The sequence below is a fragment of the Sturnira hondurensis genome, unplaced genomic scaffold, assembly GCF_014824575.4.
Source record: "Sturnira hondurensis isolate 20B ecotype Veracruz unplaced genomic scaffold, ASM1482457v3 Scaffold0004136, whole genome shotgun sequence".
Taxonomy (NCBI): domain Eukaryota; kingdom Metazoa; phylum Chordata; class Mammalia; order Chiroptera; family Phyllostomidae; genus Sturnira; species Sturnira hondurensis.
In genome coordinates this window covers 22,612,934-22,639,980 of record NW_028076767.1, presented here as the reverse complement: position 1 = coordinate 22,639,980, position 27,047 = coordinate 22,612,934, and the positions used below count along the sequence as shown (strand labels likewise).

Sequence of the window (27,047 nt, the reverse complement as noted above, 5' to 3'; positions counted from 1 at the left end):
CCTGTTTGTTAACAGTGCTGCCTCTGGGAGGCGGTGCTAGAAGCATTCGGCAGAGGAAAACTTTCAGTTTTATACCTTCTGTACCACACGAATCTGTTTATATTTACAGCATGTCTGTATTATTTTCAGAGGTATTAACGTCTTCTTTTAAAACAAAACAAAGAAAAGAGGAAAACAAAGAGGCAAGAAATAGCAAAAAAATTCCCGAACTGGATCCTGCGGCCCGGGGACAACAATCCAGGCCAAGGAGCCGCAGGAGCCGGGCCCAGAGCGAGGCCTGAGCTGCCTGTCACAAAGCCCAACCTACCTTCAGCCTCTTCAGCAGCCACTGCAGAAGCCCCTGCTGGGCAGCCTCCGTGCACATCTCCGGCCGGAACTCAGCCATGTTTTCCACAATAGCTGAAGGGAGACAGACACCGGTCACTTGGGAAGGCGACTCTGTTCCACCTGCACCACGCCTGCTTCCCACGACAGGCGTTTCATTCCTCTTCCCACTTCCCTCTTTGCCTCCCAGCCAGATGCTCTGTTGTCATTTTTAGATTAACCAGGGAGATGTTATGGAGTTTATTCCTTCAAGTTATATTACAAGCCAAACTTATAAATGAAAATGACGGAATTCTCAACAGGGGTGCGAGAGCTCCTGTGCTCACAGGGAAAGCGCTAGAAGAGAACACGGAAGGATGGGGGTCTCCAAGAAGACCCCCTTAGTCGTCACTGCACTAGAGTCCCAGAGACCTATGGCTAAGGACACGGGGGGCTAGACCGAAGCCTCGATAAAACGTAAGGGGAAAAAGCCGGGGATGGTGAATTCAGAGTCTCCTCCTTCCCTGGCTCATCCACTTCCAGTTCCCTTTGTCTGGACTGCAGGGGAACCAAGCACGACCCTAACTGAACAAAATAATGTGCAAAGAGGGGAAAAGCCATGGCGGCAGAGGTAACAGCCAGGTACTCAGAAGATTGGCCCCGCTGTCTCCTACAACAGCCAAATTGTTGCTTAACAGAGAAGTTAAAAACCGGGGGGGCAAGAAAATCATTGCATAACTATGATACCAAAAAGGATATTAAAAAAATCACACCCAATGCTTTCATCTCCTTCAGGGCCCCTTCCGCTCCACACCCTGTTATAGAACAGGCAGTCCCGTGTTCTCTAAGCACCAAGCCCGGAAGGAGGAAGGGCTGAAGAAGCTGCCACTGCCAGTACTTCTTCCCTCGCTCCTTTGCCCATGTCAGTCTTCCAAGGGCAAGTCAAGGCACCGCCAGGGAGCCCCTTCGGGGAGTGGAACACAAAGCCTTGGGAGCAGGGTGGCAGCGAGACCCCCGGGAAGATCATTCCAACACCTTACTTTCTCACGTTTTTTAAGAAAACCAACTCATTCATTTAAATAAGCTCATTCTTATTCTTCTGCTTACACTTTAGATGGCTCCTTGTTTCCCCTAGAAAAAATCCAAACATTTTACCATGGTTTACAAGGTCTCCCATAACCTGGACAAAATTACTCCTCTGGCCCCATCTCCCGCAGCTACACGTCTACACTTTCCCCGAAGCTCAGGCCCCTTCACGGCCTTGCAAATGCTGCATCCCTGCCGGAAAGTCCTTCTCACATTTCTATGTCAGAATGTACCTGTCTTCACACTCAGCCCCAGTAGCTCCTAAACAGCAACTCGAGCCCCTTCCTCTTCACTTCCACAGTGCTCTCCACTAACTCCTATCATGCCATTTGTCCCCCTGTGTTAGCTTTCCCTTCCATTCAAGACTTCCCATCGGCCAGCCTCTGAAGAAGCAGAACGACGCCTACTTCATTTGTAATCTTCCCCAGTGCCCGGCGCAGTGCCTGACCAACATCCGGGCTCATTAAGGGAGGGAGGGCTGACCTTGCTGAGCTGTTGGTAGGTGACCAAGCTGAAACTAGACAGATTTCTTCAGACCTCCAGGCTGGTGTTTTTTCCATTACATCAGGCCCTTTTAATTAACAGTCAGTTAACACTTCTGATAAGCTTTCCATTCACCAAAATTCAGCATTAGGCTAACAGATGGCAATGCCAAGTTCTGGCTCAAGACCAGGGCCAGCCCCCAAATTACAGATTATTGTGCTCTCTCGCCTCTCACTCCCTAGGTGCCGTGTCTTCCTCCTCCTTTATGACAATCTTTGCGGAATAGAGCATAAAACTACATCAGAAATCTGCGCCAGACACAAAAGAGCTGAAAGAAGATCTAATCTCATCAAACTTTCCGATTTTGCTGGGCCTTGTTCATTTCTCAAGCTCTGCTCACAGATATGTCACTTACGGGTTTAGATGACAGTGACCAGTGATAAGGAGGGCTACCCCAAAGCACCATTTTAAATAGACTATTGGCTTGGCAACTTCACAGGGGAAGATGGGAGATGTTAGAGCAGCAAGTCTGGGAGGGAAAACACTGCAGAGGAATTCACTTGAACGGGTACGTGATGCAGGGGCAGCCGGGCCGACGGCAATATTTCAGCTCGGGGTCTACGTGGCAAACCACACATAAGAAGAGGAGAAAACCTCTTTTTCAAATAAAATGCCCTATAAAGATACACACTTGTTCAGAAGTTGGTGGTACCACTGAATGGAAATGTGCAGGAAAAAAACCCCACAATGTAACGAGATTAAAAAGCTGTAAATATATACAGTTTCCAAAGCAAAAAAAGAAAGAAAAGAAAAAAAGAAGAAATTCACTCTACTGAAACTTCATCTTAACTTTTGGAGGCAAAGTCCCACTAAAAAGGAGCCAGCGATTTTGTCCAGGAAGGTGAATTTCTGTTTTATTACTTTCACGCCAACCCAAAGCTGCAGTTATATGAAATTTACACAAGGGTCTTCATTTCTGAAAAGGCAGTTTGGGAGCAAAAGGAAAGAAACCCCTACCGCTCTTGCCTCTATTATGAAGGAGGGAGGGAAATGAGCACCAAGCCCCCAGACAAACAAAGACACGCGGGAGCCGGAGCCGACCGCGCCCGCCCTCACCCAGGGTGTTGTGCACGCCGTCCGCCTCTTCCTTCACAGACTCATCCAGGCGCTCGAGGTTCTGCACGAGCAGGGCGACCACTTGCCCGTCCACCTTCACCACAGGGAAGCAGAAGGAGAGAGGGATACACGTCACAAAACAGTCCCCAAATGCTCCTGTTCCTATACTCACTTCTCTACTGGAGGAAAAAAGTAAACAATGAGCCACCTCTGGTTTAGCACAGGCTCTATGATTCCCACTATGTTTTGAGCCTTGAAATGACTCTGAGGCAAGGAAAGGGCAGGCATGATTATTCCTGACTTAAGGCTGAAGCTTAAGCCCTGGCTGGCGTGGTTCAGTGGACTGAGTGCCAGCCTGTGAAGCAAGGGGTCGCTGGATCGATTCCCAGTCAGGGCGCATGCCTGGGTCGTGGGTCAGGTTCCCACTGTGGGGCGAGCAAGAGGCAACCATGCATCGATGTTTCTCTCCCTTTCTCCCTCCCTTCCCTCTAAAAATAAATAAATAAAATCTTTTTAAAAAAAGACTGTGAAGCTTATGGAGACAAAGTATAATGCAAGGATATAAAGCGAGTAAGTGACTGTGCTAGTACATTTGAACCTAGGCCTTCTGATATCAAGTTGTGTTCTTCCTACTTTTCTGTGGTATTTAAGCACCTTACAAAACTGCCATCTAACGTCAGGTCAACAGTTCATTCAAGCCCAAAGCATGCTTCTAAACCACAGGACTGAGGCAAGTTTCATTGGTAAATTTACTAGCCATACTCTACACCAGCCTTGAAAGTTAGGATTAAACGCAAAACATTCCTAACTTTCCATGCTAAGCTCGCCCATACGAAACTATTACCGCTGATGAATTTTTAATTCCTTTTTGAAAAGAATGTTAACATAATGAAATGCTTTATATTTATATTATGTAAACAGAAATTATATTTCTCATTAAATTTGACTCACACAATACTTCAAGGAAACCTTCAATAGCCACATCATACAGCTGATATTCAAGAGATGAGTAACTTAGCCAAGACCACACTGCTACTGATCAGTGCAAGCAAAAGTAGAACCAAGTTCCCTCTTTAGGAGAAACGATGTTATTCCTGCTTCCCAATACCTGACGGCACAAGCTGTGGTCTCCAGGAGACAGCCCTCCAGGTAATCCTGAGGCAAAATAAGGAAGGCAACTAAGGAAACACCTAATAATCAAGAAGTGATTATCTATCTGGTCCTAAATCTCTGAGTAATAAGTAAATCACCTCAGTAAGTAAACCAGTTTGGGAAGATAAGACCCTCCGTGTACTGGCAGTGTACCCTTGCTCGCTGCCTCAGTTTCCTCACTTAGAAAATAAAAACAAGTTAATTAAAAAGTTGCAAAGATTAAGTGAAAATGTGGGGCATGCCTTGCCCTGGGTCTGGTTCAAAAATCAAGGAGAGAGACCCTAACCTTCTAAGCATTCTTCCCCTGGTTATTCACTGCTCATCTCTCCTAGGGACTATGAAAAACTCCAAAAAAACTCCAGTTCTCAGCAGGCAGGCGCCACACCCTCATGCACCCTGGCGAGCTCTCCAAAGTCTACAGCAACGCTGTCCACAGCAGATGCTCAGTAACTTTTGCTAAATTTAATTGAGAAAACACTTACTTTATGCCTGTAATCAGATCTTTATATGTGCATCTATATTTCCCCATTTACTTTCATACAATCCTCAGAGCTTCTACAGGTGAGAAAGCAAAGGTCCAATCGGCTTAGCCGAAGTCTCAAAGCTTGTGGCAGAAGGGACCGTCTCTGGGACCCTATTTTTCCCCTTCACATCCTATCACTTTGGCGAGGTGAAGAGAGCAGAAAGGAGAAGGAAATGATCTCATCGAACCGACACTGCCAGGCACTTGTGCATAAGGCGCTCTGCAGACCCAACCCAAACTGAGCCTGAGGGTGAAGCAAGGGCAAGAGAGGGACCATTAAACGAGGCCTCTTCACTCTGTCTCAGGGAGACTTAGGGAAGCACTGTGATTACTAATTCGTAATTCTCGGTCACAAATGAAGTCGACATTTTTCTAGGCTCTCCTTTATGCCCTGGTATGAGGAACAATTAAAACATTAGATGCATATTTGAGGGGATACTGATGCCAAAATTGAGAACTCCCATAAATCCAAGAGCTGTTTTACCCTCTTATGTGGAGAAGGCAAGCTTGCTCTCAAATCTCACGACTAGCAAAAGCTTCACAAAAGAAATCCACTGAAATGTTTTCCTTAATTAATTGGACAATTTGGGTATGCGAAAGAAAACAGAAAAACATCTAGGGGGAAAACATGAACCATGTCGGTTTGTTTTCCTGTAAACCACCCTGGCTGACGTATGATCCCCCCCGAACCCTAAAGCAGCAGACACTCCGACTCCGGTGAGTGGCGCAGCGCTTCCCAGTTCCGAAGCTGCTTCACCAGGTTGGACTGCTCATGGCCGCCACACCCACACGATTCTCCCGCTTTCCTCGATCCCTAGTTATTATGTTTCCCATCTCTGCTCTCCGGAAAGTGGGGACAGTGGCAGTAAGCAGCCCATTCAAATCCCAGAACTGAGTGGGTATGGATAATGGGTATCTGGCCAGAGGAAAAACAGACAGCTTTTTTTTTTTAGCTTGCAAAGTATGAAACTTTATGTTTAGCTGGGTTAAACAGAACTTTATCTGATTGCAGGAGGGTCAAAGCAGTCACAACACATTCAGCTCAGAAACCCTTGGAAAAATATTTGTATGATGCATAGCTCTGGATATCGCCTAGTAAGAAACAAAAGTTAGCATTCTGTCTTACTCCCTCGAACCCCTTGGAATCTACCACCTTCATGCCTATTTTTTGAAACTCTGACCAAGTCTGAAACTAAAAACAAATCCTGATTAGGGATTAAAACATTAAAGGTTGCTCAGCCAGAGCAACCCTAGCCTTGGAAATCATGACTGTTTAAGCCTGACGTTTTCTTGTAAGTCACCGGTTATTTCTCACTTAGCAGGTCTCCCAAACAATATTCCAGCAGGTCTGACTGACAAAGTTCAAGGGCATAATCAGACATCCTCTCCCACTTGACCAGCAAGAAAGGCTACAAGAGGAGAAAATAAAAAAAGAGACAGATGAGAGGGTTTGAAGGAATCTTTCCCTATCTTGCACAGTTTGCCAATAAGCTTTCTCAAGAATTCAACTGGAAAGATTCCTACTAAGGAATCTTTCTACCCAGTAGAACTCTGTCTAGTGGAAATTTCGTATTTTAAAAACAATAGTAACCCCCCACACACTGACACCCACTGAATCCTGATAAGCAATTAAGTTTTGAGTCAACATATGGTAATGTGGTCATAATGCAAAACTTACGCCTATTACAACCACCTTGTAATATTTTTGTTCCCACTCTTGCTCCCAATCCACTGCCCACACAGCTGCCAAGACTGGTCTTTTCCAAATGTTAGGCCTGACCATGTTACTACTCCCCTGTTTACGATCCTCCAATTCTTCCACCCAAACTTACCACCGAGGCCTACAAAGCCCAGAGTGGCCGCCCTGACTACACGCTCTTCACTCGCCCCAGCTGTACTCTCACAGCTCTGGCCTTTTTTCTGTTCCTCAAACACGCAAAGCTCATTCCTGCCTTCGGTCCTTTACACTTGTCCTATGTTGCCTTTGGTCATTTCGAATGTCTGGTTTCTTCTTGTCACTCAGAATGCAGGCCCTTCCCGACTAACTAATCCAAGGGTGTCAAAGTCATTTTCACCGGGGACCACATCAGCCTCGCAGTTGCCTTCAAAGAGCCGAAATAATTTTAGGACTGTATAAATGTAACTACTCCTTAACTGCTAAGGAGCTGAAATTACACTCGACCCTTTGAAGGTAACTGCAAGGCTGAGGTGGCCCCTGGTGAAAATGAGTTTGACACCTCTGATCTAATTCAATGTGATTTCCCAGTCACTCTACATCACGTCACTCTATTTTAATTCTCTATGTAACAGAGAACCACTATCTGTTTCTTGTTTATTTACTGTTTCTCTCCGCACTACAACAGGAGCTCCACAAAGGCGGACTGTCGGTCTCGCTCACTGCCATACACACAGTTCCTAGAATCAAGAATACGCCGAGCACTCGACAAACATTCAGTGAATGAATGAGCGAGTGAATTTCACTTGAGAGCAAACACAGATGAAGGTGAGGATGTTAACAGAAATGGAAAGGGACGAAAGTGATAGGATCCAGAAACTTGTGTAGCAAGCGCCCTTAGAGCCGCTGAAAACCTGCCAACCTGAACAGCACAGTGCATCGCCCACCAGCCCAAGGCAGATCAACACAAGACGTCGGAGTTTAACATTTAAGCAGGGTTAACTGGGAGTAAGAATGGGAATGGACAGCAGTCCCCTGGCTCTCTACATCAAAGCCACTCTCACTAAACTATAGCAAAGGGCGGCTCCCAGCCACCCCAACCAGCCCTACAGACGGCCCACAGTTCCGCCTCCTCTGGCCATGACCCCTCGGTCCACCCTCACATTAAGGCCCCTGCCCCTGCAGAGGCCAATACCTACAGCCCTTCCTGACCCTTCCCCATCAGAGGTGACCACTCCCTCCTCATTTCCACAGAGGCTCTCACAGCCATTCTTAATAGTCGGTCTTACTAGTCATCCTTTTTAAAAAACTAAACCTCTATCGTCCCATGTCTTATTTAGGCCCACAATTTTCAAAAGGTTTTTTTAAAGTATTTGTTCAAAATGTTTTTTGAATGTCTGCTGAAATGAAAAGATTATTTGTTGAACTCAACAAATATTCATAAACATTTCACTTCATGCAGAGACTGATGTTCACAAAGTACTCATTAGGTGCCTTTGGGAAGATAATACTAGGCACAGTACCTTAATGAAGATAACAGGCAACTTTTATTGGGTGTTTACACTATGCCAGGCTCTGTTCTAAAAACACATTAAATATCTCATTAATTCCTCACTTCAGCCTTATGCAATGGGCACTACTACCGTTATTCCCATTTTACGGAAGAAGAAACTGAGTACAGAGAGGTTGGGTAACTTTCCCCAGGACACACAGCTGGTAAGTGCCAGAGCTGCCACTCCCAACAGGGACCACAATGCAGGAAAGACAAACTATGGATGCCTATAAGCCAACGTGACAAGTGCCAGGGTGTACAAAATGCTAGGGGAACACAAATTCTGCTGAGGTGACAAGTCTGAAAAGACTCCGAAGGCAAGGGATATGGTTTAAGTTTACAGGATGAGCAGGAGCATTCCTGGTGGCCCTGGAGAAGCAAGGCGTACCGAGCTGAGGCAGATGTGAGCGAAGCCCTGGAGTTGCCAAGCACATGGCCAAGTTCTGGGACTAGCGAGTAGAAAAATGACTGTAATCTGCTCACAACTCTCAAGAAACCCAAAGTCCTTTTTTAGAGATGTATGCCAGAGAATTGCCATCAAAACAAATATGCTTGCATTTACTACTCTTCAGAAAGGAGTCTATTTTCCAGGCTACCAAGCCAACTTGTTACAAAGCACAAATATTCACCTTTTGCATAAGTCATAGCAGTGAATGTGTACCAAATTTTAAACTCCAAAGATGCCTGAACAGCACTCTCTCCCCACAAATGTGCGCTTCTATTGCTTAGGACTTCCAACTGGGAGAAAGAGCAAGGCAATAACTGCAAACCGCACACCACAATAAATCCTGCTACGTGCCCTCCAGCCTCTGCGCAGGCAATTCCAGGTCTCTGATATTGGCCCCAAATTAAAACTATGAAGACAACTCAACCCTTGTAATATGAGAATACTTATCAAACTTCTTCCTGAATGCAGCACAAGGGGAGGAAGGAAAATTAATGGAAGACCGCCCACTATTTCTGCTCTCTTTACTGATGGCTTCTGATCAGCTGCAAATAGCATAGGGGTGTCCAGGAATGTTCAACTGTTTGTGATTCACACCAGCCCCATTGCTATAAAGCTATAAAAGTAAAAATCTTTATATCATAAAAAAAACCCAACTAAACCAACTATACAGCCGCTACATAATGGCTCCCCAGTCTGAGGAAGAACTGTTTCTTTCCAAACAAACAATAAACTCTTCAAGATCCAATGTTTGTTGGTGCGTTTGGCAACAATGAAAACACAAACGGGGCTTTTGTGCAAACTGCTGTTTCTGAGTATGTTTTACAGGCAGCAGACAGACTAGCTGTTCCTCTCTTGCCTCCTCTATTCACACAGGCAAAGGATGGTAATTAACGTTGGCCCAGGGACCAAACAAAAAGGCTCATTCGGGGCCACCGTAATTAAACCTCAGGAAGGTAAGACCGCACAAATGACACTGTGGGAACACAGGGAGGGGGCAAGTGCCACCGCCTTCCTTCAGATGTTCCTCAGAAGGACCCCCCTACCCACCGTCCTCTTCTTTCTGCAGAGTGGCTCCAAGGAAAAAGAAAGGTCCCAAATTCTACAAAAGTCAAAGTTTGCTTTAGGAAGAAAACAATGTCGATAAAAATCTTCATCATATTCAGTCAGAAATGGCCCGCTGGCCTCCAGCCTCACTCTCTGTAAGAGAGTTTTTCATACCCAGTGGGTTCACAACCCCTTCACTTACGAGCAGCAAGCATGGCACATGGGAAATTTCTAGTGTCCAGAACCTTGAGAGAAAAAGGGTGAGGAGGGGGTGGGCAGTGCAGCAGTGGGGTCTCAGAGTCACTTGGGACCCCGGTCCCAGCCATGCTGACTCAGAAGGTCTTGGACGGGGCTGGAAGGTGGCCTCACGAGCACTCCAGATAATTCTGGCCCAAGTGACTGTGAAGATCCAAGATAAACTCTGCAAACTGCATGAAAACCAGCACCCACATTCATGCCGGACAGCAAAGACCGGACAACAGAAAGGAAGAAAATCAGCAGAGCCTTGCAGAGGGTGGTAGGGTGGTAGGCAGACAAGGCGCCGCAGGGCGAATCAGGGTAAGAGGCTGGGTTAGACTCACTCCTGCCACAGGCCAGCTGTGGTGCCTTTTCAGCCTTTGAGCCCTCTGATCACTGGTGAGCCAGGGAAACCAGTGTGGGGAGACAGGACTGCGGTGGGGGTCAGAATATGCAGGCTCTAATCTCAGCTGTTACAGGGCTGGCTGAGTGACCCACTGGAACCCTTCACTTCAGCATCTGGGGTTCCCCACGTGTAAAGTGAGGAGACGGGACTACAGGCTCACCCTACACATGAACTCCTGGACTGGCTGCTGCCTGGAACAACAGCCGAGGAAGACTGCGAGGCCTCACCAAGGCTCCGCCGGCAAGGCTCTGAATGCCAGATCAAGGGGCGCGTCCTCCACAGGCAGGGCCGCAACTCCAGCCTGGATGAGCTAGAAGACTTGTTCTTACTTTCAACGTTCTCCAAATCCCTGTCTGTGAAATAAGGAACGCTGACACTTGTCTTCACTAGCACTCGGAATTATAAAGGCCAGGAGAGAGAAGAAACATCTGTGAAAACTCTCCGTGAAAAGGTCAGGAGCACCACAGTCGAGTGCAGAGGAAAGGAACGTGGAGTCACAGAGAACACAGGTTCAAACGCCAGCTGGGTGACGACGAGCAAGTTGCTCTGTCTCCCCACGCCTCGGCGTCACGGCTGTGAGTGGGAAGAACGGCGACGATGCCCATCTGCGAGGATATGGTGGGGATTACACGCAGTGATATTTAATAACCCCTTCCCTGACATAGTTCCGAAGAACAAAGTGCCCAGAGGCTGCATTTCCACTTTCTCACTCTCCTCACTCAGCCCAGCCTTGCCACAGAGCAATACCTGTCACCCAGCTGGTGCCCCGCACAGAGACAGTGGTGGGGACGACGTCAGCAGCTCGCACAAGCCTGCAGAGCCCCAGGGGGATGTGCAACTTACCAGAGCATCGATGAGTACTTCCGCTCCCTCTTCACTCTCATGGAGGGTGTCTATGTCTGTCAATTCCTGCAGCAAATCAACCACAGCTATGGACACATGTGAGAAATGTTAAGGGCATCGCATGCATACTGAAACCCTACTGACATTTTATTAAAATACGTGGTTGGTTCCCTCCCGTTTCCCTGTCAATCACTTCATCACTGTTTACCTTTAATACCTGCTGGTTTAACTAACATCTCTTCGACAAGTTTCTACTCACAGAGGGTGTTCAACAAATATTGTTAACTGACTTAGTTTCTTTCTTTATGCTGCCTTCCTGGCAAACTATTCTACAGGTTAACTGTGTTTTTATAAATTTCAAAACTTAAATAAAATCACTCAGGAGGTCACTTTTCCAGCAATAAGCCAATACCCTTAGCCTATCTCATAATTTAAATGATCGGAACTCAGTATAACCTTAAGTACTTTGTACAGTTCACCTTCAGAGGCAACAATGACTTCTACAATGAGATGGCTGGTATTCACCGAAGAGTTTTCAGAGACCAAGGCATGACAAATAGATTTGAAATGGAGAAGGAAGGCCCTGGCTGGCAGCTCAGTTGGTTGGAGCGCCTTCCCATGCACCAAAAAAAGGCTGCAGGCCCGATCCCCCGTCAGGGCACATACCTACATTGCGGGTTTAGTCCCCTGTCGGGGATGTACCAGAGGCAACCGATCTTTATGTTTCTCTCTTACACTGGTGCTTCCCTCTCTCCTGCTTCCTTTCTCTCTGAAATCAGTACACATATCCTCAGGTGAGGATTTAAAAAAATGTAGAGGAAAAGATTTACACTGGGCTCCCCACCCCTCCAGCCCCTGCTGCTTTGGACACAAAAGAAATGTAAACAATGAGAATTACACAGCTGGAAAAATGAGAGAGAAAGAGGGACATACAACTGAAAGAAAACATGAAGCAGAGAAAAAAGGAGTTATTCTTGGAAACTTGGAAACTGGTAAGTTTCTCTTCCCTCATCTTGGAGACACACACAAACAAACACACACACACACACACCCTCCACCAACCCACATTCACTGAGAGCCCATGATGAATAACGCACTGCGACAATGACAAAGGCTAATCTACTCTTCATTCTGGGCCTCAGTTGCCTCATTGTCAAATGAGGAAGTTAGATAATCAGAGACATTTAAAAAATTACACCCCATAGGCAATTACTAACATGTAACAAATGAAGAATACAGAAACAAACTGCAGCTGTCCTGAAAAAGGAGCAATCGACTTGAACTGGGAAATCAAGAATGATCTGTTAAAAGGGATGAGACAACAGGGAAGGATGAGGGCAGGTAGGCTAGGAAGCAAAACAACAGGAATAAAAGCAGAGAGATTAGAACGTACAAAGGCATATAAAGAGGAGAAGAAAGGGCATAGGAGGGGAGAGAGAAAATGACAACTGTAACTGTATGAAATAACAGTATTTTGAAAGAATACCTAACAGCCGTGCGCAGGCTGCCCTGAAGCACTGAGGGGTGGGGGTGGGCAGCGGGAGGGGGAGGGCAGGCAGTTGGTGCTGAGGCGGGGGAGGGGAGCCAGGCCTGAAGGAGGAAGGTCTTCAGCTCACAAGAGTCCGAAAGTGAGACAAGGGTGAAATCAGAGCAGCTTCACTAGAACTGGAAAGAGACAATAAGTAAAATGAAAGATACAGGGCATATTAACAAGAATGACGGAACTTGCTGTCAACTGATATACCAGGTATTTTGCAAACATCTTTCGCTGGAACAAAAACTACCTGGAGGTTGAGAAGCTGACCATCATGAATAAGTAATTAAACTTCCTGTGTCATATTCTTTCACTCTTTAAAGCCATTATTGACCCAAAACATACGCATTAACTTCATGTGTACAAAGAGCTTAAAGGTCTTTGGAGAAAACTCCTTCACGCTTGTAACCTTTATTAACAAAATAACCAGAAAGCTTGTTGACACATACACACAAAATGTATCATACTTGACACTTGAAATATATATATAGTGAACCAAAATACATCAGTTGTTTTAACTGATTAAAAAAAAGACTACAAAAGTAACTCTGAGCAGCCCTAACTAACTAGCAGGAGTGGATAGTTTTCTCTCCCTGAAGACTGCAGGAGCCACATCATAAGAACTGCCATTTTTCACGGGTGTCATCATGCCAAGCACTGTGCAACGCAGTGCTCACAACAGCGTGAGTGTGACCCCCTTTTACAGATACGCTAAAGCTCAGAGTCATTAAGTAACTTACTGAAAGGTCACTACAATTGTAAGGAAAAATGTTAGGCCCGTCTGATTCTAAGAACAATAGTTTGGCCTCTAAGCTTCACATTAATGGACGGGGGGATGTATACCAGGCTTAAACAGGGCCAGAGTCAAGTACATCCCAGCTTCTGACCCTACCGTAACCACAGAGAAGAGAACTGCCATGTGTTCCCACCATAAATTACTAAAGTCCAAGGAAAAAGAACAAAATGCTGACAACTGCCCTTCCTCCTCCCAGCACGTTTATTCTCTTGAAAAGTTCTGACATGGATCTTCTTATCTACTCACATGCTTATTTTCTATGCCTGACATTTCACCCCCATCTATCTATCCACCCTTCTATTCGTCCATCCGTCCGTCCACTAGAGTCAGCTGTCTGTAGGGCCAGGACGTGAATCGGGCATGCAGTGAGTACTACCACTACATCCTTCGAGTAACACCACGCATGGCTAAATACTTACTAACTAGTATGTGGTGATTATTAATTAATTAAACAAAGCCCCAAGAGGCAGGTGGGATATATGAATATTAAAGAACAACAGATGAGAACTGGAGCACACGTGTGGACAGGGGTCATATCACACGCATCTCCGCTTCACATCTTCAGTGAACTGATCCATCCCAAATCATCACTAGCCACAGAACATCACTGAAGCCCCCCTCCTTTCCTTACAGCCTAGATTCCTCACTTGTGCAATGGTGGTAATGATCTCTGCCCAGCCTAGCTCACTGAGGAATGAATGAGGTCATGTATGTCGAAGGCCAAGTAAGTCAAAGCACTGAGAAAATATGAAAAGCACTATAATAAAGACTTGTTAGCAGAATCTTGCCACAGTCCTCTAAAATCTAAATGGCCAAAGTCCTCTAAAGTCTCAATTTCAGCCAACAAAAGCATGATCCTCCCTTTTTCGGTCAGTTAGAGGTTAGAAGATGTAATTTCACATCTCAGCTATGCTGCACATTCAGCTTAATAAGGTCCTTCTTCAGCTTCCACAGTCCTATGGGCCAGGTGTACTTTCCTTTGCTTAGCCTCCAGCCATGCTCACATATGTGTCACATTAAACCTAGGAACTTTTTTTTAAAAAGGAAAAAAAATGGCAGTGGCTGTGGTTTTATATAGAAATAGGACATGTGTCTAACTTTCACCAAGCAAAGTCTCATCTCGTAATGGTCCGGTGCATATCTCCTCGTCTACTCTCCAGCCTCAGTTAAGAAGTCAAATAAGAAATCAGTTACCAGCTCCCCAATCTGGTAAACATCTCATCAGTCCTACCACTGATTTTAAATCAATTCCCAACTTTCACCAACTAGCATCTCAGCAAGGCAGTAATGAGTCCATAGTTATAATAATCAATTCCTGGGTAATGTAACACGACCCAGAAGACAGAGGTCGTTTGAAGACCAGAAAGAGGCACAGGGATGGAAACTACAGATAGACAGATGAACTCTCAATCATGATGAGAAAATCCAGCAAGGTCTGCCACCCATCCAGCATTTCTCCACAGGCAGACTAGCTCCACAAGCAGGGGTGATGGGTTTTTCCACTGTAGTTACAATTTCATTTCACAAGGTAAAAGGCTCTCCGGTCCAAGTATAATAGAAAAACAGAGAGCCTGTCTCTCTGTGAATTACTAAAACACAGTTTTTGATAGCCTATTTTGTCATGTCGAGTAGAAGGGCCACCCCACTCACTCCCTCTGTACCTGTCCACTACTGGGGCAATAAGCTAGCGTAATAGGAAGTGAAGTTGAAATAACCTGCTGGGCACAAAGCGGTCTGTAACACAATGGCTCTTGGAAAACAGGGAATGTCTGCATCTATTTTTTGGCTCCGGATATGTGCTTTTGGGCCTGGTCCCCTGGAGAGTCCTGGTGCAGAAACTGAATGTCAGTCTTATTAATCTCCAATAAGATATGTCCATAAGGAATTTTTTTAAGATACAGAGGAACAAGACATAGTAAAACAGGTGGCTTTTTTTAAAAAGTCACTTTTAATAAGCTTCCTTAAGAGAAATGAACCAGTATAGATTCAGAATATATAACTGATTTAATGGGACAAATAGAGGGCTTTCTAAAAAATTTTTATTCTTTTATTCATTGAATAGGATAGTGATTAGATATAGCTCAATTAATGCAGATGAATTTCAAAACACAGAAAAAATGGTCTTTTCTCCTTCTGAAACATCTAGCAGAGCTACCTAGAATGAACCTGGACTCATAATTTTATCACACTCCTAAATCAGATTAGTATGAGGAAAAAAATACGCTCGTTTAACATTTATTAAGTACCTAGTAAATGCTAGTGGGCACTGTTAGGCCACAGGAAAATGTCTGAAACAGGCCACAACAACCCTGCTTTGGGACATAGAATTCACCTAAAACTCATTAACGAAATAAAAATTACATTAAGAGGTCCTCTTCCTAGATTGCCACTTTGGCACTTTTTACCTAAGCTGACTTTCTTTGGAGCATGTTTAAATGGCTCCCCCAAAATGGGTGGTTTATCGGTACAGATTATCTGGGAAGTGACACTAACAATGAGAAAAAGAAGTAACTTCTTTTTGATATAACTTTGATTCTGAATATATCAAGACGAAACTGGCTCCTAGCAAAACAACAGCTCGAGAAACACAAGTCTTGTCAGCCAGCGCTTACAGGAAAGCACTGGAGCCCAGGCGACCTCCCTCCCAGTCCAATTAGAAGACAGCCCTAAGGAGGCCACACCTTTCCCGGCCCCAGTCCTGCTCATCCACGCTGGGGCTCTCACACGACGGGCCCTGACTACTGGAACCACCCTCTGGAATGAGATGGTGTGTCCCAGGCCATTTGTTGCCCTTCAGCATTCTCAGGCCCAAACTGCTCAATTCGATTGATCCCTGCTAGTCTAGAAAAACCTGTCTGCTCCTTATTTTCCAATTCTCACAGTAGTATTTCACAAAATCCGAGGACAACTTTGCAAGCCTGTGGGCTTTCTGGAATCTGAGGAAACTAAGCAATGATTTAGAAAAGAATTCCAGACGGATCAGAGCTGTCCCATCAGCACTAGTGATGGACTTGGTACTAACAAATCTCTCCCTTCCTGCATACTAATGTGTGCATTCTCACTGCACTGATGCCTTAAGGGAACACTTACAGTGAGACCTCTGATCACAAACAGATAGAGAGAAAGCAGACTTTGAATACACTGGGTATAGATTACTGGATAATTTTAAATTAAAGAATAGGGCATTTAGCTACAATCAGTAGTTGTGATTTTTTAAAATGGGCCTGATACCCAGTAAGTATATAGTGACTACACGAACAGCCAGTAAGAGCATGTCAGCTTCCAGTAAGTGATGAGGAACAGCAACTTCCATTGCCAAGGCAGAGACCATGAAAATAAACTTGAAAAGCACTCTAATCTCCATATCTGTCAAAAGCTTACCCATCTCCAGTATCCAATTCCCTAATCACCCCAAGCCAGAGATGACCCACACCTTCTCAGAATTCCAATGGCATTTCCTGAGCACAGTACTCCATGGGCACTTACCACCACGCACAGTAACCTGAACGCTTTTGCTACCAACTGGAGTTGCTGTTTCTTGTTTCCCTGACAGAACCCAACAGAGCTAATCATACTAAGGAAGAGCCCAGGAAATGCCGTGACCTACCACAAGAACTTTATAAAGGAATCCATTGACTTGTCACTCAAATTGAGAACAAAGCAAAGATACTCATGGGTTTGATACCTTGGAGGGTTTTTTTTTGGTGGGGGGCAGGGGCAGGTGGTAGCAGAAAGAGAACTCAGCAACCATCTGATGTTTTATCTTCTCCTTGTTCTTTCAGGCAAATTGAGTAAATCTGGCTTAAATGAGGCCACAAAAACTGTTTAGCAATACCTTAAGAAAATATCTTTAAACATAGCTTTGGTGTTTTTTCCCCTTGCAGAAACATTCCAAAAGGATCACAAAAGGGGGGGGGGGGCTCTAAACATGTGTAAATTATTTACTTTAAAGGGAAAATTGTTTTAAAAAGCTGTATTTCTGCAGGGCCGCAGCTGCTGGACCCCACCTCGTGCTCTCTCCTGATGCATTCTGTCTTCCATGCTCTTCCAGGGCCGTGCCCCGCCCCCTCCTCCCCACACCCCAGAGGTGCTCTTCACAGACCAGAATTCCTCTCTGCAGCCAGCTGATGGCTGGGCTCCAGCCTCTCAAGGGGGGAGACAGCGCAGAAGCGCTGACAAGCCCTCACCAGCAGCAGCGATGCGGAGTGCCAGGGTAAACTCTGAAGCTGCTTCTCACGGTTGAAAGGACAAGGCACAAGCTGTTTTCTCACATCCGCTGCCTCTTAAGGTTACAACAAACCAGCCTCTGATCCAATTAAAATCCCTATAGTTTATGTTTTCTCAGAGAAGGACAAAGCAAAGATGACCTGTGCTTGCTGGGAACATAACCAGCCACGTATGGTCTTGGGTGATAAATGAAGAGTTGAAGATCAAAAATTTAAATCACTGACTGCCACGAAGTTGTTTATTCACAGTTAGGTGTTTCAGGCAGTTACAGCTGTACAACGGTAAATTGTTCAACAACCGTTTCCCGAAGAAAAATGCCCATTATAGATCACAGACAAGAAACAAAGCGCGCTGCTGCGGAGAGCCCCACGCGCCAGCCGAAAGTGGACCCGTCAGATGGGAGGCAAGAGGGCCTACCCTTTCCCGAAGCTGCTTTCAAGAAAAATTATACTTTGAGGAGGCTGACATTTACCTTAATTGCTGCATCTAATTAAAATTAGATAATTAAAAAAATTTTCAAATGAACTTTAAATTTGACGTAGGACATAATTAAAAATCAAATTTAAAAAAAAAATATCATTAGGGCACTACGGTGAAGGTTGGCATACAAGAGGGGGAAGAAACAGTTTAGCTCTCAGAAGACGGGAGGGAATGGCAGCCTGTCGAAGTTGTTGCAGGGGGACTAATTTTTTTTCCTTTTTAAAGACCAGGATTTAACAACTGGCAACAGCTGTGCCCTTGCCGTTCCGTGAATCAGGCTTCTCCTCAGCGGGAACCAGGCTGGTGACTCAGCGAAGCACCCGCCTCTTTGGAGAGCTGCTACTATTATCTGGAGTTAGCAGGAATAGAAAGAGAATGAGAGGTGGGCTTCTAGAAACAAAACAGGCGACTTCTGCACTACCACACAAGGTGATGACTGCCTGACTGCAACTCCGTCAGGGCCGTAGGGGACCCTAGGGAGAAGGCTCGGGGTGCACTGTAAAGCACAGCGGACTGGGAATAGGGGGCCTCGAGTGCCAGCCTCAACTTCAACAGACAGCTGTCCAATGTGGGAACCTCAGACTTGTCAATAAATAAGTAGGCACTGGGCTAAGTCATCTCTCAGGTCTGTTCAGATTCTAAAACTCTACCAATCTGTGCAGGTGAACTGCAATGGGAAGTAACAACTAGACTAACTCTGTAAGGAGCAGCGAGCACCTTAATAGGGCTAATCATATGAAGATGCCCAACGTATATGTTTATAGACTGATGCTGTTCTGCTGTTCCGGTAGAGCCTAGGGCTCCTCCGGGTCCAACCCAGTGCCTGATTTATAATAAGTGGGCAAAGCATGTCCACTAAATGCATTCATAAAACCCAGTACTGAGCTCATCCAGAAACAAGCTATCTGACCAAGGTTCTCATACAACCCAGAACTCTGCAGCGAACCCGGGGGACCATTCATCAATCCAGGGACTGACACAGTGATTCTGAACACTGGTTCACATGGCATGAAATATCAGAAGTGGCTTAAGATCACCCTTCAGGAAATTAAAATTATTCACTGATTTATTTCTATGAGAATTATCAGGCAGGAGAGAGCCTAGTCAGACATGCTCTCAGGAAAGAGATGGCCAGGAAGACGGGAATAACGTGAAGCAGCAGCAGATTCCCCATGAATATCACTCAAGCGGACGAACTGCACTTATCTCTTACCTTTGAAACCCTGGGTGCTGACAGAACACTTACTGGAAGAAGATGTCCTTTAATGAACACAGGCATATCAAAAACCTTCTGCACGAAAGCAGTTGCACATCAGATGGCAAAGCATAAAATGGTTTTCAAAGCCATGACTCAGATTCAGTTACAAGTAACGTTTACTAAGTGCCCACTATGTATCAGAAACTGCTCAGCACTCCAACCATCTCCTTTAATCCTTCCAATAACACTGAAAGGCAAACGTTATTAACTTGGTTTTTGCAGATGAGACTACTAAGGGTTAGAGAAGCACCAAATTCCACACAAAAAAAGTGAAGCAAAGAGTCAAATCCAGATTGTCTGTTTAGGTCTAGAGCTAAGTCAATAAACAGTGAATGTTTTGGGGCACCCAGCCTTTCTTTAAGAAATTGAAAATATAATAGTGGACAAAGCATAAAAGACCCTGTGTTCCTGGACCTTCCAATGTGCTTTCCATCATGGTTCGACTCTAGTCTCAGTTCCACTGGGGCATCTGCTAACAGAATGATGTTGAGACCAGAAATTCAAATCCTGCCTGGTCTTGCTTATTAGCTTCCAAATCAAGATCCAGAAAAATGAATGTTGTTACTGTGTGAACAGATCCATCACCATGAATTCTAGTACTAATGAGAGCAAATAAGACAAGTAAGGACTGCCCAATATGTACTCATACAAACCAGGTTTTTGAATGAGTGAAAGACAGCGTGTGTTTCAAAAGGGGATATAGTTAGAAGGGGGACAGAACCTGAGGCGCGACAGCAGAGATGGACAGGAGAAAGACAGTAAACAGCACTCCCTGACCATGTCGGCCTCCCTGCTGAGGACAGACCCCAAAGGATATCCGTGTTATCGTGTCCCAGCAACCCGAGAAGGGACTGCACGGCATTCAGCTCCACCAGAAGGTGGTACAGGTCTGGCATGGTGGCCACCACGTGCATCTCCTGGATGATGTCATTTAGGTCCAGCTCGGATTCCATAAACCTGGGAGGGGAAAACAAGACGGCATCATTGAAAGGAAGTAAGTGCTATGAGCTCTGAGGAGCAAACAGCAACACAACCCAGGCAGACAGACAATCTGTCCAAGTGTCTACAACAGACCAACCAAGAAGGACCCCCATCCAAACATCATACTGTCACACAATTTCCTTGGGAAATCGATTTCCTCATTACAAACATCAATCTTGGACTCAGATCTCATTACAGGGTTCCCCTTCCTCTTGTAGTCACAAGTTGCCTTTCAGAGGCTCCCAAAGCACGTCGCAGCAGTAAGCGATCTGTCCACCAGTCCTGTGATTAGCTAGCATTACCCCCGGTGTGGCGATTTTGTTGCCTAAACATAGTTATCCTACTAATCCAAAAAAAAGGTTTCTCTTACTTGCTACTTCAGATCAAGGGCTATTACTTCCCTTACCCAAAAGAAGATGGAGATTCTGCTGCCATCCAAAAATACCCTCCCTCCCCCACATCCCTTCCAGAGAGCTAGCTGATTACGAGGCAGATCCCAAAGCAAAGCAGATCCAGTCTCTGGCACACCGTCACCACCATCATACTTCATGTAGCATCGTATGTCACCCACATTTCCACACCTGAACCTTTCAACAGACCCATGCCCTGGCACTTAGAATCGGTCTGCTCTGTTTTCCCATCCGCATGCCTCCCTCCCCCACCCAGTGTTTGACACAGAAGAAATGCCCACTAAGCCCAAGACAGGAAAGTTCATTCTGAGAAGGAAATAATATAATCCATGCAAAGCAATCCATGAACAACACCCAACTGAGAGTGGTAGAGGAATCAGTGTTTAAATAGACTCTGAAACCAGACTGCCTGGGTTTGAACCTGACCTACACATCGAGCTTCTCTGAGCCTTCAGTTTCTTTATCTGTAAAGGAGATAATAAATTTACCTATCTCATAGGGATACTATTAAAGAGTAAATGGATGAATAGAAATGCCTGGCAAGCAAAAAGCACGATATATTTGCTCTCATTCCTCCTCCTCCTCCCCATCCTCCTCCTCCTTTACTGCTACTATTGCTATTATTATGTCTGTCTTCCCTGCTAGAGTGTAAATTTCTTAAAGACAGGAATTATTTTATCTCTATATATCCAGTGATGCCTGCTTAACTGAATCGAGGCCACAAAGAAAAGGAGCGTGAGTGGAGACTCTTGAAGTCATAAAGCATCATCAACTTCCAGGTGCCGAAGGGCCAGGCAAATCCCACCTTTTTAGAAATCTGGATTCTGTGAGGAACAAAATCTGGAGACTATAACCCTTTAAAACATGTCCATATTTTAGACAATACCCCTAACCATTGTTTTTCCCCATTACTATTTTAAACCATAACATTTATAGATATTTTCCTGATTACAAAATATTATTTTTAGTAGAAAACCGGGAGGAAAAAGACAAGCCCTCGAAAAATAAATGGAAATCATCTATTATCTCATTAATCAGAAATAACCATTGACAATATTTGGGTATGTTTAAGTCATTTTTCTCAACTCCTACCCTTTCCCCTACTCCCCCCAAAAAGCAGCCTACATAGAATGTAGTTCTATATCAATCTTTGCTACTGTTAACACAGGCTGAACACCTCCCCTTAGCACTAAACGTGCTTCCACAACAGGAAAAGCCAGGACCCGGCGCTGCTGTCAGTCTCTCTCCCCACCCCCCCCCCCCCCCCCCCCCCCCCCCCCCCCCCCCCCCCCCCCCCCCGCAAACCCCTCACTGAGCACAGCGCTCTTCCCTGCTGAGCCCAGATGCAGCTTCAGAACCCTTCTCAACTCAGTGTTCCAAAAAGGGACCAGCGATCAAACTTGGAGCAGGTGTAGGAGATCAAGCCTATACCTGAAACTTCTGTTCTAAGTAATACATCGTCAAAAGCTGCACGGTATTCTCTTATGGATAATTCATTTTATTCATCCCCCTTTGTCAGACATTCAGATGGTCTCTAATTTTTTTCCCCTACAACAAGTGACACTACAATGACCATGTTTATCATTATTGTGTTAGGGTAAGTTCCCAGGAAGGCAAGTGCCAAGCCAGAGAGCTCACATCATTTAGCAGGTTTTGCTATATTCTGCAAGAAAGGCATCAACAACGTATAAAGTGCCTGTTTCCCTCGCCATCTTCAGAAACAGTACTCAAAGTTTATCCATTTAAAATCTCCTCCAATTTGAGATATGAAATTTAACTTATTTTTTATTTTACATTTCTGATACTAAGATGCTTAAAAGTTTGTTAATGTCTATTAGCTATTTGTATTTCTTTTTGCCAATTTTATATCAGGGTTTTCATTTTATTTATTGATTTATAAACACTCCATATATTAATGAAATTAATTTTTCTCATATGCTGCAAAAACAATAATAAATCAGAGAAAAATATTTGCCCTTTAATTAGTATACTGTGCTTTCTGACATAAAGGTTTTTAAAATTTAAGTAGCCAAATCTTTGCCATTATGAACTATATCTTACATGTATCCTGAGCAGTATTTTTCTATGTTAAGATCAGATATATTTTATGATATACTTTTATGTACATTTATGTTTACATATTCAAATATTTAGGAGTAAGTAAATCTGAAATTTATTTTAGCACACAATATAGGGCAAAGATCTAACTTTGTTTTCTGCAAATGTCTGACCAATTGCTCCAATACTGTAATCTACCCTTTTTCTACAGATTTGAAGAAATGCCACCTCTATCATGCAGTAATTTTTTTTAAGATTTAATTTATTTTTAGAGAGGGAAAGGGTAGGTGAAAGACAGGTAAACATCAATGTGTGGTTGCCTCTCAGGTGCCCCCTACTGGGGAACCTGGCCAATAACCCAGGCATGTTCCCTGACTGGGAATTGAACCAGTGACCCTTCAGTTTGCAGGTTGGCATCCAATCCATTTAGCCACACCAACCAGGGCCTCATGCACTAAATTTAATGTGTGCGCTCATCTGTGTATGGGCTTTTCACTCCACTTCATTGATCTGTCTATAAATTCTTGAGCCAGGATCATACTTTCCTATTGTTACAGTATATTTTATGTCTGTTATTGCAAAATACTTCCTTCCTAGTCTTCTTTTTCAATGCTTCCTTGTCTATTCTTACCTGTTTATTATTCCAAGTACATTTCAAAATTATTTTTACTAAGATTCCCCCTCTATCCACACCACTTTTTTAAGGTTCCTTTCACTGTGCTTATGAATAGACCACCTTTTTAGATTGTTCTCATCACCTAAAATGTGGAAGCCAAATCAGAAGAATCATGAGTTGGAAGGGCTGGTGCAGAATTCAAATGTGTCATGGGGTACTAGGTCTGGATAATCTCTGAACCTAACGGACTCAGCAAATCTCTAAGGCTTATTTGCCTTAAATGAGTACGTTAGCCCTGGCTGGTGTGGCTCAGTAGACTGAGTGTTGGCCTGTGAACCGAAATGTTGCTGGTTTGATTCCCTGTCAGGGCACATGCCTGGGTTATGGGGCCAGGTCCCAGTTGGGGGCATGCAAGAGGCAACCACTGGATGTATCTCTCCCACATATATTCTCCCTCTCTTTCTCCCTGCTTTATTCTCTCTCTAAAAATAAATGAATAAAAAAAATTTAAATGGATACTTAAAAAAATTCTGATTTCTGAAGAGTAACTTGACAAAAGATTTTTATAGTTCACCAGGAAGAAGTGGCAAATGAATCTGGATACGAAACAGTAATAAACAAAATCATGTTGAGTACAAGAAAAAGATTTGGGGACTTGGATGAAAATGAATGAATGAATGAGTGAGTGAGTGAGTGAATGAGAGAAGCCTCTGGTGGTATCCTACAAGGCACCAATCTTGGGCCTGTTAAAGTCAATTACATTATTTTATTGGTTTTTTTACATCAATAATCTGAGTGAAGGAGTATAAAAGACAAACTTAAGCCCTGGCTGGTGTAGCTCAGTGGATTGAACACGGGCCTAAGAACCAAAGGATCATGGTTCGATTCCCAGTCAGGGCACATGCCTGGGTTGCAGGCCAGTTCCTGGCAGGGGATGCATGAGAGGCAACCATACATTGATATTTCTCTCCCTCTCTTCTTCCCTTCCTCTCTAAAGATAAATAAATAAAATCTTTAAAAAAATTTTTTAAAAAGACAAACTTAACAAATGTCAAAGTATACAAAGCTTACAGAAAAAGTGAACACAGCAGCTGACAGAATCAATTCAAAAAGATCCTGGCAGGCAATGATGGTCCATATCTAACAGGAGAAAATTACCCAGGGTCCACACAGAGAACGTCACTGAACCAAAAAGTCAAGGATAAAATGCATAAGTTGGGAGAGATACAGTTTAAGAAGGGCACGTGTGTAGAAAGGTTTTGATGGTTAACTTGGTCAACTGTAACCACAATGCAGATCGGACCACGAGACAGCTCCGCTAGGTCAGACACCACTCGTTCATTTCCGGACGCCCGGCCCTGGGCCCCACTCCCTGGCCCACGGTTCAGCAAAGACCTGCCAAATGAAGGGGCTGAGGGAAGGAGCTGCCGCACACGCTGCTATGGTTTCGGGCTACAAGAAGGCAACACAGAGTTGTCATCATGGTTAGATGACCCTAAAGTTCTATGACATCTGTTATGGAAACCATACTTTAGAAGGGATATAAAAGCTAATTTGGGGAAGCGCCCAAAATTATGAGGAGTCTAGATATCCTCTTGCGTGAGAATCTGTTAGAAATTCTTTTTCATTTGAAGCTGAAATCTTAAGAGTCAGAACTGCCAGATTATGAAAGGTGTCACTGGAGGTCATTAATAAAGGGTGATTTAAGAAAAAAAAATCAAGAATAGAAGGGAGAATAGACTGTGCCTTTCAGTCCCTTCCAACTTTGAAATTCTTCTAAATATACAGTCTTAGTCCAATGTCTTTTTAAATTTAGAAAGTCATCAAATTATCAAAACAAAAAAACAAGCAGAAACTCAACTGTGAGCAGGAAAACATAAAAATACCACCGGGACCCAGTATTACATTGAGTAACAAGACATCATGGAAAACGCCTGGACTTGGGGAATGAGACAGACCTCAGTCACGGCCGCAGCCACACTATTTACTGGCTGTGTAACCACTAGCAGTAAGTCACCAATTGTTTCCTGGGCACAGACTTGGTGCCAGTGACTGTGCTAAGCACCGAGGATATAACAGATGACAAAATAACCCAAGCTGCTGTCCTCATGGAGACCCTAGCCTAGCACAAATATAGACAATCCATTAAATGCAATTAATTGTAAGGATCCGGTGCTGTCCAGGAGATGCCACTGCAGCCCAGATCACGGGACATCACCCTGGTCAAGGGAGACAGAAAATAGCAACTAACCTACCTCTAAACCTCGGTGCCCTTAATTCTCCTAGCTGAATCACAGTGAGGATTCAAAGAGATAATAAATATGAAGTGCCTAACAATAGTTGGAACATAATAGGTGCTCAACAAATCTAGGCACCCTCAAGTTTGCTATACTTAACAAAGAAAATTTTATTCTTTTTTGTCAACAAAGCACAAGCCTACTCATTTAAAGAGCACACTGCAACATTTGTAGAGGGTTGTCTAGCCAGCAAGTACACCATCAGTAATGAATGACTCACAGCTGGGGGAGTGGATCAAGTTAGAGGCCAATGGGAAAGCAATAGAGCAACCTATTAAAACAGCAACACAGGCTGAGATGGGGCCATCGGTTCCATCTGGTATGACGGAGACTATTCTGCCAGCCTGTCCATGTGCATTTGCTTCAGATCAGCAGGATATTTTCTTTCAACCGTAAGAGTGAATATTAGCAAATGACCAGCAAGTGCAAACATATAGAAAAGCAATAGAAACTGATGAGTCCTCCTGCAGACACAAAACCAACAATCAAGGCACAGAGGACATCAACCATCCAGCCACGTCAGCAGTTCTCCAAGTGTGGCCCTGGAACCCCAGAGCAGAGGTAGGAGGTGGGTGGAGATCCTTTTAGGGGTCCAGAAAATCATAACTATTCTCATAACAATACCAAAGTATTACAAGCACAGCTTGTTTTATTGAGCTTCACTTTATAGATACTGCTTTTTTAAAAAAAAAAAAAACAAAAACAAATTAAAGGTCTGTGGTAACCCTGTGTCATGCAAGTTAATCAGCACCACTTTTCCCAACAGTAGTTTCATTCACATCCTAACTCTGTGTCACATGTTGGTAATTCTCAAAATATTTCAAACGTTTTGATTGTTATTATATACACTATGGTGATCTTTGATGTTACTAGGGCGAGAGCCTCCACCAGCAAAAAGATTATATCTTGCTAAAGGCTCAGATGATGGTTAGCGGTTTTTAGCAACGAAGTACTTTAAATTAAGGCATGGACATTGCTGTTTTATACATAATGCTACTACATGCTCCGCAGACTACAGCGCAGTGTAAATATAACTTGTATATGTGCTGGGAAACCAAATAGTCACACGACCCCCCTTATGCGACATTTACCCCACCCCAGTGGTCTGCGACCAAGCCCTCGATACCTCTGAGGCAGGCCTGCGTCTCCTTCTTCACTCTCATCCTCTCAGGAGGGAACACCAGAATTTTCCAAGGGAATGTGCCGATGTCACTGCCCTGATGGCTAAGCAGATGTGTACTTGTGTATTCTAGAATTTTCTAAGATAAGCTCTTTGGAATGCACTCATAATTGAAGAGTACAGAGGGGTCCAGAAATTTAAAAGTTTGAGAACCTCTCAACTCAGTAATTCTGCCCGTGAAAAACTGACTTTCGAGGGAAACAGCCCCCTCTACTCAACGCGATGTTGGGAGGAAGACTACCCAGTGCAGAGATTACCAAGTGCAAAGGATAACTGTTGCCCGAGTCTGAGCTGCAGCCCAGTGAAGAGAGGCATTTTGGGGTGTGCCGTCAAAATGACAGT

General features: G+C 44.3%; 1 protein-coding gene across 2 annotated transcripts in view; it reads right to left on the bottom strand.

Moving 5' to 3' along the window:
• CTNNBL1 (catenin beta like 1) overlaps positions 1–27,047 on the bottom strand; it is a 150,217-nt gene that overhangs the window by 84,552 nt on the left and 38,618 nt on the right. For both annotated transcript variants that reach the window (XM_037044034.1, XM_037044035.1), the window contains 4 exons: positions 19,981–20,120; positions 10,869–10,966; positions 2,989–3,082; positions 308–399 (listed from right to left, as the gene is read on the bottom strand). In XM_037044034.1, coding sequence (XP_036899929.1) covers positions 308–399; positions 2,989–3,082; positions 10,869–10,966; positions 19,981–20,120 — 424 coding nt within the window. The remainder of the gene's footprint in view (positions 1–307; positions 400–2,988; positions 3,083–10,868; positions 10,967–19,980; positions 20,121–27,047) is intronic.